This window comes from Myodes glareolus, chromosome 5 (assembly GCF_982192425.1).
Source record: "Myodes glareolus chromosome 5, mMyoGla1.1, whole genome shotgun sequence".
NCBI classification, from domain to species: Eukaryota; Metazoa; Chordata; class Mammalia; order Rodentia; family Cricetidae; genus Myodes; species Myodes glareolus.
Window position 1 is genome coordinate 13,418,222 of NC_142030.1, and position 12,544 is coordinate 13,430,765.

At 45.6% G+C, this 12,544-nt stretch overlaps 1 protein-coding gene across 1 annotated transcript in view; it reads right to left on the minus strand.

Annotated features, from left to right (window-relative positions):
* Positions 1-311: 311 nt before the first annotated feature.
* Positions 312-12,544, minus strand: part of Dnah14 (dynein axonemal heavy chain 14) — a 238,716-nt gene continuing 226,483 nt past the window's right edge. Inside the window, exons 81-86 of the mRNA XM_048439562.3 lie at positions 11,974-12,170; positions 9,765-9,877; positions 8,857-8,993; positions 6,080-6,243; positions 1,343-1,489; positions 312-533 (exon numbers count right to left, since the gene is read on the minus strand). Coding sequence (XP_048295519.3) covers positions 333-533; positions 1,343-1,489; positions 6,080-6,243; positions 8,857-8,993; positions 9,765-9,877; positions 11,974-12,170 — 959 coding nt within the window. The 3' untranslated portion in view covers positions 312-332. The remainder of the gene's footprint in view (positions 534-1,342; positions 1,490-6,079; positions 6,244-8,856; positions 8,994-9,764; positions 9,878-11,973; positions 12,171-12,544) is intronic.

A 12,544-nucleotide genomic window follows, 5' to 3' on the forward strand; every position in this document is an offset into this window, starting at 1 on the left:
TGCAGCTCTGGAATCACACAGGAGCCCGTGCTTTGCAACCATAGCCTCCCCCCCCTTTTTTCTTTTGGATCATTTACTTTTGGTCATGTTTAGTTTTTGTTTAAGAACACTGAGTGCCTGAAAACTATAGTGGGTTTTGCAACCCTTGGAAACAACTATATATTCATAGCAGAAGCCCTGGTATTCTTTGAAAGTCAGCACACACACTGTTTACCTCATGAAGACTCCCACGCATGTGCTGTGCTGATGTTACAGGGCTCTTCCCCACAAGTGAGTGTCTTGATGTATTGGGTTAGAGCCCAAACGTAAACTGTTTGGTATGGATATTTATTTCATTCATTCTTTTCACACAGCAGTGCAACCTGCATAGTGATCCAGTGACTGGGAGGCTTCTTCGTTGGTAAATGCACTGATGTTAATAAGTTTGTTGGTAAACCAGTAGTGTTTCTTGACCTCTCAGGTGTTTGGAAAACTGGACATTCATAAGTGTGGAGTTCTGAGTCTGTGTAGTCAGAAGCATGGGATGCTTCAATCTAAAAAGAAAGAATCCTGGTCACATCACAGTTAAGAGAATGGACAGATCACATTTCTGAGAGTAGGTATGTTAGGAATTACATATGGTTTTTGTACTAAACTGATGGTAGTGCAGTTGCATGTTGAGATGGTATCTAGAGAAGTTACAATAGAGATAACATGATAGCTGAGGTGATGCTGGACATCAGTTTAGCGTGTTGTAGACCTTTACGGTATCGTACTGTTTTGTCAGAAGTACATTCTTACACTTGAAGGGACTCTAATAGACTGAACATGACTTGAGCACGGCTCTGGCAGGCCTTGGCTCCCCTGTTCCCTCTCCCTTGCTAAAGCCCATTGGATTACGTTCCTAAAGCGAGCCGCCAAGATCTGCTTGCTTATTTTAGCCACTTCCATCTCCTGAGGATGACTGCCAAGGTTTAGCTATCAAAGTATTGAAGCCCAGCAATCAAAAGCCCCCCCCTTCATGTGTCCTAATTAACATTCCCAATTAAAATTAAATAAACCATCCTAACCCCCTTGTACCTTTATAAACTGCCATTTTCCTATGTGTCATGTCTGCCTCTTCTCTATCCAGAGGCAGTCCTTTATCCCTCTGGGACAAAAACTCCTTCCCCTTTCTCGCTCTCCCTCGTCCTCTATTTCCTGTCTTTGTCTTTTATTCCCTGCCCTCTCTTCCTTTGGGGCAAATAAATCCCCTTTGTGCTGAGAACTTGGTCTGTGCCGATAACCAGTCTTTTCAGCATTTCCCTCGGGAGATCACAGGAGTTCAGAAATTTGGGAGTTCTTTATCAAGTTAGGGGATCACCTTTGTTGGCAAAAAGCGAATGTCAGGAAATTCACAGCATAATTCAGCGGGTAGTGAGTCTTCTAGCACTTCCTGTTCAGGATCCCACCGTGCCCCCTCAATGAATAAACCAAAAATACACACTCCATTGGGAGAGTGGTCTTGGACCTGATGAGAGAGAAAGGGTCAGGCTGCTTCTTTCAGAAGCCACGAGCCTCAACCTCCCCCACCTCCCTGCAGTACATACCAGCCTCATGTTGCCCTGAATGCTGAGGTGAAACCAGACTCCAAAATTTCTAAGGTTTTTTAGAGGGGAAAAAGCAACTAACTACGAAAGGAGTCAGCAAGTTGTGCTCAAACCTACCTGCCTTTCTTACGGGGCTCTCTTATGTAGCAAGGGAATTGAGAAACGCTGGGAACAATTCTATAGCATATTATTGATACAGAGAAAATAAGTCTTTAGCTTGGAGTATAAATTTAGATTTCTGATGAGCTTTCAGAAAGAAAACTGCCAACAGCTCCAAAAGTACGTGTGTTGTGCTGCTGACCTGAGGGGGGAAGGCAGGAGCCTTTCTGCTTCTCTGGCCAGTGTGCTGAGTCCAGAGGCAAGAGAACTGCTGTCCTGGGCCAGCTCATTGGCATGGAACTGTTGTGTAGACGGGCCACAGGGACCTCTTTTAGACTCTATTTTCTGGACTGTGACCATGTCTGGAGGTGGAAGCTAAATGCCGAGAAATTAATTTGTATTTTCACTTATCCTATAAAAGTCTTCTTGGGAATTGTACAGTGCTTTTTATTTTCCCCATACCATTTAGGTAAATGACAAGCTTCACCCGGTGAACTTGTTCTAGTGTTGTCTTATAAATCATGGGAGATGTTAATCTGTATATTTGATAACAAGATTCCAGTTATAATCCCATGATTTGGCCTTGGTATTCTTTTGAGACAGGGTCTCGTGTAGCCCAGGCTTGCCTGGGATTTGCTATGTAATTGAGGATGCCTTGAACTGCTGATCCTCTTGCCTTCACTTCCCAAATTCCGGGATCACAGTTGTGAGCCACCACAGCTAATGTGGCTAAGATGTGTAGGGCTTTTCTCTGAAGAACACGGTTTGTAAGGAACTCTACAAAGAGCCATTTAAAAGTGAATGAAAGCTATCCTACTTCACCCTAAATCGATGGTGGTTCTTGGGGTAAAGCAGAAAGAAGCAACGACCTTCTTACATACTTTCCACTTAACATCTAACATCTGTCCTCAAATCTACAGTATTTTTTCGACTTCTCTTCTAGCCTGTAGGCTGACCTTTTCATTCCTTGTCTATCTCCTCCTCTGTGTGCACCTCACTCTCTCTTCACTTCACTATTACATATACATTTCCCCTAGCCAGGACCCTAGGACTCCTCTTTTCAAACCTTATTAGGTGTCACCTTCTGCAGCTAACTTGTATCAAACCATCATAGTTGTTTCTGTAGCCAACCTTTCCCCTGAACATAAACTCAAGTGAACAGAACCCATCATGAAAATTCACATAAATTGAACAAAAAGAGTAAGAAAAAGAGGAGCATTACAAATCAGAGGACATGTACAGCACAACAACGCATGAATGATACTCCACCCGCACCCCACAGACCGAGTGACACTCTACCCCAGCACCCCACAGACCGAGTGACACTCCATCCGCACCCCACAGACCGAGTGACACTCTACCCAGCACCCCAGAAGCAGACAGCCTCTTGATCCTGGAACACACTTGAAGCACTGAAATGCCAACGTCCCCAAAGAAACAAATGGAACTTAATTCAAAACATGCACAAGAAAATTGGAAAATTTAAAGATTTAGCCAGGAGAGTCACCAAACTAGGTCATTGAAGAAACCCAGGGAGAAATTAAAGAATTCCTAGAATAAAATAGAAATGAGAACATAACCTACCAGAAAGAACCTTTAGGGTACAGTGACGGCAGTAGTCCTGACAGGAGAGTCTGCAGCTCCTTGTACTTAGGTTAAAAACAAAACAGATTTTAAATAAATAACCTCCAAGCTCTGGAAAAGCAAGGTGCAGCCAAACCCAAGTTCACAGATGGCAACAAATGATACAAACCAGAGCAGGGTGAATGAGATGCAAAGACCAACACACAACATTAACCAGACAACAGCTGGTTCTTTGAAAGATTCAACAAGATTGACCAAACACTAGCCAAATTAACCAAGAGAAACAGAAAGTGCAAATTAATAAAATCAACAACACATTCTGTCGTTGATTTTAACAAATGGAAACCAGATTATTAGGGAATGCTTTGAAAACTTAGACTCCCAACAAATCAGAAAATGTAGACAAAATGGATAAATTTCTAAGTGCCTATGATCTACAGAAATTAAAGCTAGAATATTTCACTCTAAACACATCCATAGCAAACCAGGAGGAAAAAAAAGCATTGATTAAAAGTCTTAGTACAAAGTAACAAGTCTGGAGAAGTGATAGGCAGCTAAATCTACCAGCTTTGAAGAAGACCTGATACCGATACTTGTCAGCCTCCATGAGATAGAGGGGGGAGGAACATTACCAAGCTCTTTATGTGGAGCCAGTACAAGGCTGGTCCTGAGCTAGAATAAAAACAATAAAAACAACAAGAAACCGGCAGATTATTCTCCCAAATGAACATAGATGCAAGAAATCTTCACAAAACACATGGAAACTGATTTTAAGACCTCATTAAGATCATACATCACAGCCAAGCTGGTTCATCCCAGGGATGCAAGGTTGGTTTGACATACTGTTGGGAATATTATTTTCAGTGTGTTATTATGCTGCACTTGATTAACTGAAGCTGTAATTCTTTGCTTGTCTGAAACACCTGATGGTCCTAATAAAGAGATGAATGGCCAATGGCAAAGCAGGAGCAAGGATAGGCGGGGCTGGTAGGCAGAGTATAAATAGAAGGAGAAATCTGGGAGGAGAGAGAAAGTGGAGCAAGAGAACAAGGAGAGGAGGACATCAGGGCCTAGCCCCCCAGCCAGTCATGGAGAGAAGATGGGGGGGAGGGAGGGAGGGAAGGTATAGATAGAGAGATTAAAGCCCAGAGGCAAAAGGTAGACAGGGTAATTTAAGAAAAGCTAAGGCCAGTCATTCATAACTAAGGATATGCCTCTGTGTGTGATTTGGGAGCTGGGTGGCGGGCCTCTCAAAAAACCAAAAGAATAAGATGTTACACAATAACATACAAATCAATAAAAATGTAATTAATAAATGTAACGATAAATCACACATGATAAAGGTCCTGAGCTAACTAGGGAAAGAAAGAGCCTTCCTCCTTATAATAAAGGTGATCTACAAGCTTATAGCCAACGTTATGCTAGAGACGTAAAAACAGCACTTTTTCTTGGCACAAGAGTGTTCATCTTCACTCATATTGAATAAAGTATTCAAGAATACAAGAAAAAGGTGTAAAAGAGATAAATCAGGAAGGAAGTAAAACTTTCTTAGGCAGATCTCTGTTGCCGTGTTAAAGACCATGACTAAAAGCAATTTGGGGAGAAAAAGATTTACTTAGCTTAAATATCCCGGATCACGGTCCACTGAAGGAAGCCAAGACAGCTCAAGCAGGGTAGGAACCTGGAGGCAGGAACTGAAGTAGAGGCCATGGAATAATACTATTCCCTGGCCTGCACCCCAAGGCTTGCTCAGCCCTTCTTATACAACCAGGATCATCTGCCCAGAGGTAGCACTTCCCCCAGGAGCTGGAACCTCCACAGCATTCCTTAGTCAAAACAATGCCCTATAGACTTGCCTGCAAGCAACCTGATGGAGGCATTTTCTCCATTGAGGTTTCTTTTCAGATAACTTGGCCTTGTGTCGAGCTGACAAAAAACTAACCAGGACATCATTCCTTCTGGCAGATAAAATTATTTCCTTCTTGAAAGACCTGATGGACTTCAGCAAAAAGCTTTCAATAGAGTAGCAGGAAACAAAGTCAACATTTAGAAAATCCACCAGTAGCTTTTAGTGTGGCGGCGCACACCTTTAATCCCAGCACTCAGGAGGCAGAGGCAGGCGGATGTCTAAGTTCCAGGCCAGCCTGGTCTACAGAGTTTGAGTTCTGGTACAGCCAGAGCTACATATTGAGACCCTGCTCAAAAAACAAGCAAAAAAACATAAAACCAATCTCCCACTCAAATTAGTGGGTTCTATATACATCAAAACTGAACTTGCTGATAAAAATATCAGGAAAAATATCCTATTTACAATAACTGAAGACATAAAGAATCTGGGAATAAACCTAGCCGTGGAGGTAAAAGACTTCTATTAGGAAAATTTTAAGATGTTGAAAAACAATTGGAGACATCAGATGATGGGAAGACTCTCTGCTCCTGTACTGACAGTGTGCGAAATGCTTATCACCAAAAGCAATTGTATTCAGATTCAATACAATTTCTACCAAAATTCCAATGATAATCTTCACAGAAGTAGAAAAAAATTCTAAAATTTTTGTGGAAATACTAAAGATCACAGATAGCTAAAGCAGTTCTAAGCAGAAAGAACATAACTTGACATATAACATTAACTCAGCCTATTCTACCTAGCCATGGTGAGGAAGCCAGCATGGTGCTGGCACAAAAACCACATGTAGACATGAAGATTCAAAATCACGAGGAACTCACGGCACTATGAACAGTTAAATTTGATCTGAATGACTAACCAAGCCATCCCGTTAGTCATAAAATGGAGACTGGACGCTTTCCAGTCACCTCGGCACCAGTACCTGGAAGGCTCTCCTGACTATGTTGAACCTCTTCTGGAGAAGTTTAGAAAATTCATCGTCCTGCACAGTGCTGGCTCTGTGGATCACTTTGTGAGAGAAAGTCAGAGTGTCCATGGAGATTCTCTGGGCCCTTCCATAGTCTTGGAGCACAGCAGTAAGAAAGGCTGTGAAGAAAAACAGTGCTAAGTTTCTGGTAAGCCTCTGGTTTCCTGTGGGTGGGCATCATGACTGCCGCATGGAGATGGAGGAGGAGCCAGGAAGGAAGGGTAACGGGAGGCTGTGTATTGGTTTATTCCTAGATAAAACATTCCCTTTTAGGGGGAAGCTTGGAAATATGCAGAATGTTCTCAAGAGAGGTGAAGTATTGCATCCCACAGGGAAGCTCCATAAAACTCAGGAAGTAAGCAATCCAAAAGCTTCAGGATGTTTCTGAAACTGACCAGTTTCACCAGGTCCTTCTCTCCCCAAGTGTAAATAAACTGTAAGGACTGCTGAGAGATGCTCTTGGGCATGCTGGACTTCCTGGGAAAGACTCTCCAGCTTGCTGAGCTGCCTGCTGGCTTTCCAGTTAGCTTCAGGGTTCCAGCTTTCATGAGCTGTCACCCGTGCTGGGGTGGGCCTCGGTGATGCAGTGGGAAGTAATCCTACTACACTTTTTCACTGAGATGGACTTTGATGGCGTCATTATTTTGGTTGGTCCCCTATCTATCTAGTGTGGCTAATCTTTGTTGACTTCCCTAAGAACAGTGTCACACACCATGGGGTGAGATGGAGGATAGGAGGGACTAGCCACCACACTCTCAGGCCTGGGCTATTTCTGTAGTCTATCTCCCTGTTCCCTTTGTGTTTCCAGTGCTGGGACCTGAGCCTCTTCTGATCTCACCGGGACTGATGATTGTACCGGTGATGATAGTGTAATCTTGGTAGCAGAGATAGATAGGTCATAGACAGGTGAGTATGCGACCCAGGGTGCCAGACTTCCTCCGACCATGTCATACTGATGAGCAGGGGAAAGAGAAGTTCCTCTTATTCTGGGCTTGCTAATCTGCCTGTTGCAATTTTGTCCCATGTAACATAGAGGGAGGGTACGGACAAAGGACAATTCTTTTGTGGGGTCTGTGGGCCTCTCCTTGTGTTCCCATTTCAGTGACCTCGGCTTTCCAAGCCAGGGGCGGCCTTGAATCCTCCTGAGCTCTGCCTGTTCTCTGCCCCGTCGTCTCAAACGGAGGCTAGATGCTTCTTCCTCCTGACTTTCCTTTTATCTGTCCCCTTCTCTCCTATTCCATGACCCCCTGCCACAGCGACGGTCAGCTTTTGACTGGAGGAAGGATTTCCCTGTGGTCGAGACCAAGCATGAACCTTTCTGACCTACCAATCACCACTTCCCTGTCACAGTGGGTGTCTGTGAACCCACCAACTCTTCACTGCAGCAATTCTCTGCTGCCTCCCCTGCAGTCATCTCTCTAGCTTCTCCCAGTGTCTGCTGTCTGTGGGCCTGTGTCTGTTCTTGGTTGAACATTTGACTCTTTTTTTTTAAAATTTATTTATTTATATATAGTATATAGTATTCTGGGCACTAGATCTCATTATAGATGGGTGTGAGTCACCATGTGGTTGCTGGGAATTGAACTCAGGACCTCTGGAACAGCAGTCGGTTTTCTTAACCTCTGAGCCATCTCTCCAGCCCCCGACATTTGACTCTTAAGTCAGGCTACATTCAAAATCTGGTCACCCGGATGGTTCCCTCAGAGTCCTCCATGCTACTATTAGTTGTATGACTTTGGGCGAATTTCTTTCTTTCTTCTCCCCATTTTTAAATTTTTTTCCTATTAGACTTTTCATTTTATGTGCGAATGTTTTGCTTTCATATATGTCTGTGTACCACGTGTGTGCTTGGTGCCTGTAGAGGTCAGATTAGGTGCCTTGAAATTGGAGTGACAGGAGGTTGTGAAACGCCATGTCAGTGCTGGGAATTAAGAGTGAGCCCTCTCTCTCCAGGTCCGCAGGCAAGGTGCTAACTTCTCTGTGCCATGTTTTTCCTAGCTGGACATACAGATAATTACAGCAACAACCCTCCAACCCTGTATGAACAGAACAGGGCTGGCAGCCTGTTTACCGTGTGAATGTTGTTCTCTCTCTCCTGGCCCACTCCAGTTAACAGGCTTCACGTCACCTCAGAAGCCCTTTGCTTAGAGACCGTCTCTGGCCATCAGTTATGGTCTCCCTGTTCTGTGTACTAAGTGTTGGTTAACTCAGGCTCATATGGAAAGTCATTCATTCTTCAAGTATTGACTGACAGTGAGCGATGCTGGTGTTGGACAAATTAGGTACTAGGGATGCAACAGAAAACAACAACAAAACCAACCTCCCTGTTCCTGCTCTGGCGGAGCTCATCTGCGGTGGCTTCTCAGGCCCCCATGGGTCTTGGCTCCCTACTGCTGTCACATAGCCCACTTGGTGCCTACCTTTCCCGCTATTAGTGCTGAACACGTAAGGTACAGCAGACATTTTGCCATCAATTCTTTTTAATAAATGAGTGTCCGAGGTGTAATATTTCCTCTTGTGTAGGCCTTAGGGAGGAGTCTTAGTTCTACATCTTTGATACCATAGAACCTGTGACTTAGGGATGAGAAAGGCCTAGTGGGGCCTTGGGTGTGTGGATGATGGATAAGGAGAAGAGGTGGGGGCAGAATAGGCTCAGGTCCCACAGGGGCGGGTGCGTCTTCAGGCCCAGTGGTGGAGCCAGACGTGGGTGTGCCCTGGGCACCAGCACTCACCATGTGGAGAGAAGAAAGCGGGGAGCCAGTATCTTGTGGGGAAGCCTTCAACGAAATGACTTGCAGAGTCAGTGGGATATCTGGATTTCTGGTTGGCTGAACTAGGCTGTTTCCAGATCGAGATAAATGTCATATACCTGGTGAGACACCAGTGGCAGGGCAGGGCAGTCGAGGACATAGTCAGTAGCTGTTCCCCCTCAAGTGGCCTGGCAGCCGCCTCCAGCCCTCCAGGATGCAGCTCTCACTACTCACCCCAGCCTACATCAACCTCTTTGTTTGATACTTTGATGGACATTGGGCAGTTTGAGACCTCTTAGGGGAAAGGAAGGGTAGATTGTGGAAGCCATGGATTTGGAAATGCCTGACTGGGCCTTGAGGAATCTTAGCATTTGTTTCTGAGTTGCAGACTTTGCCCATGGCTGACACTCATGTGCCATGGGGCACAGGAGACAGCTGGCATAGGCTAGACAGAGAACTTCTGAGTTTGCATGGCGATGCCTCTGTGTTCTAGCCGGGACACTTTGGGTAAACCATTTCCTTGCTGTGGCTTACTCCTTTCTGAACCAGCATGGTGACAAGGTCAGCACCCACCTTCCATCACAGGGCCACCATGACAACGGGGTCAGGGAGTCGCAACTATGTTTTTCAGACGTTATTCCGCAGTCTCCCTGGCCAGTTTTCTAGGCATGGTGTGGAATAGCAGGAAAATACACAAGCTGGGTATTTCCAGCTCTCAGCATGAGGAGACTTTGCATGGGACCCCAACTTTGAGGTCTCTGTTTTATCATCCCAGAAGGAGACGGTGAGAAACAAGAACCCCAAGAGACCGAGGTGGTATAGAAAGGTGAACTGCTAAGCTCCACCGAAGCGGGGAAGGGACGGGAAGCAGTTTTGGCTCTTGCACTTACCGATGGTGTATGGCAGTGTAGGCCACTTTGGCCCAGGTGTTGAAGAAGTTCACCCGCTGGATGAGGTTGCTCACCCAGAAGCTCAGGGGCTTGCAGGACCTGTAGGCATTCTTCTGCAAATTGAGGGAGAGGCGTGTCATTTTTGTAAATCTTGTCTAGAGGTCACTAGGCACATTTCTGCCAGGGAGAAACACCTTGGCAGGAGATGCCATTTTCCAGCAGAAAACCCAGTGATGTCTGAAAAGGAGTACCAAGGAAATCATATCACCTTAACTGGCAGGGCCTGTCCTGGTCATGGGAGTTTAGTACCCTTCAACCTTTACCTCTCCCCTCTTCTCCCTTCTCTGGACATTGTCTTCATGGGGACCCTGGGTTTTAGCCAGTTGGACTTCCCAGGCTGCCTGGTGCAAGTTACAAGCATCACCTACTGGGCGGTCCTTTCCTTCAGCCCAGCAGAGCTGGCGCAGCCTCCTGACTAGAGTGTTCCTTTCTGCTTGCGGCCTCCACTGTCCAGTCTCTAATTCCCTTCACAAGCCCTCAAACAGCAAGGGATGAAGGGAGTGGGGCTTGTCCTCAGCCGTCTCCATCTTCTCTTGACAGTAGGTGTCTGGCTGGAGATCATGGCCTCCCGTCCCCTCTTCCGTCCTCATTAGAATCAGTGGTCCCTGCCTTCTATGCTATTGATCTCACCCCACCCCAGGGCACCCAGCTCCCTGCCGACTTCCTTTCAGATCCCACCCACTGGCTCTGCTCTCTGAGGTGACAGCTGTTGCCTGGGCCCTTCCAGCCCTTTCTTCTCTCCGCCCTGACTCCTGGTGGCCCCACTGTTTCTTCCAGGCTGACTACACGAAGTTCTGCCTGAAGTTCTCAGTAGCCTCACGCACCTCCCATTTCCACCTTATTGCTTGTCCGAGCTGACATTCCCAGGTAGCTGAGCTCAATTGTCAGCATGCAGCCATGCAGCCTTCTGCAGCTGTGTCCGAGCTCTCAAGGGACTGGCACTGACGAACTCAGCTTTCTCCTAGGTGGCTTTCTTGGCCAGTCATGAAGCCCCCTGGGCCCTTCCAATCCATATCTGTTAAGGCCACTGAGCCCAGAAATCCTGCCAACTCTGAAGTCCTGCCAGCTACCTGTATGAAATCTACAGATGTCACATTTCAACTTTCCACTATTCAATTTTTAAAGTATTCATTGTCGTTGATGCCTTTAACCCCTATTTTTTTCTGCATACTTTTTTTTTGAAGTACTGTATTGCCCTGCAATTCACACAACCATATGTCTATATATTCCTATCTTAGGTGCACATTCAATAACTAGTTCCTGAGCTGGCAGCCAATACAGCAGTCACCTTAAGCATTAGTTTCATCTCTAAAGTAAAAACCAACCAAACAGATCCTGGTCTTTTTGCCTGTGCCGCTTAGTTCTCTGGTCCCTGCAGCTGGAGGCAGCAGCTCTGTGGGGTTTGTCTGTTATGGATGCCTTGTTGCAATGAGTCACAACTATGGGGCTTTTGAGATGACCTCCTACAGAGTGTAGGGAGCCTCAATTTTCAGGGTCCACCCATGCAGCATCTGTCAGCACTGTTTATGTTGGTGGCAGCCGTTCGTAATATTTTCTTGTTCTCTAAGGATATGTAGCTTACAGCCTTTGCAGACATTTGAAATTTTATACTAACTGAAAATATGAATAAGACTGAATAGCAGACCGAAATGCTACAAAACAAAGGTTAAAACCAATGCCTTCCTCCACACACGGCCCGTGAAGACACGGCTTGAGGTAACTGAGATCTGCTTTTCCTTCTACAACTTCTGTGTTTCTTGAAACTAAGACATGCATGTTTTTTAAGCAAACATATGCCTCCATATTCTTCTGACGCTTTCAACACTTTAGCAAGACCTTGTGGAGGTCTTTGTGACCTGTGCACACATGTCTCATCCTGTGGTCAGACCTTAGTTCATGTAACCAGAATCCCCTTCATGGATAGCCAGGCTGTTTTCAGATTTATACTGTTACAGCTTTGTGGCAGATACCTTGAAGATAAATTTGGGCAGAACTGCCACACTGCCTTCTAACTGGTCGTACTCACTCACGCCTGGCCCAGAGCGCATCAGCACAGCGGTCACACACCGTCTCCTCATGCCAGGTAACTTGGTCACTGTGGAGCACTGACATTTCTCTCAGGCTAGAGGCAAAAAGCATGGCTGCTTACCTGCCACAGCCTGGGCACCCTGACTCTAAGGAAAGAGTCGTAGATCTCTTCCAGATCCTGAGTGAGGATGCCCTCTCCTTTTATGGCAAGTTGAAGATCCTTTAAAGATTTATGTATGACAGATAATAACTTATTGAAACGCTCTATTTCTTGGTCCAGAAAGGTTATCAGGATGCAGTGGATAAGGGGATCATAGCCTGAATAAAAAGAAAAAAAGGAAAATGTGATGTTTCCAGGGAAGAAGGATACTGGCGGTAAAGTTGAAGGAAGTCCGTGTATTTTGACCATGGTTGGTAGACATTTTCTAGAGGCATAGATAGCAAATATTTTAGTGTTTTTAGTCAACCTTCCTGCCTGTTGTTATGACTCATAGCAAGTGTCACTACACCTGACATGCAAATCAGGAAACACCAGTTGTGTCTCAGGAGAGTCATGGTGGTGCGGTGGTGAACACCTTTAATCCCTGTACTCGGGAGGCAGAGGCAGGCGGATTTATGCGAGTTCAAGGCCAGCCTGGTCTACAGTGTGGGTTCCAGGACAGCTAGAGCTACATAGTGAGACCTTGTCTCAA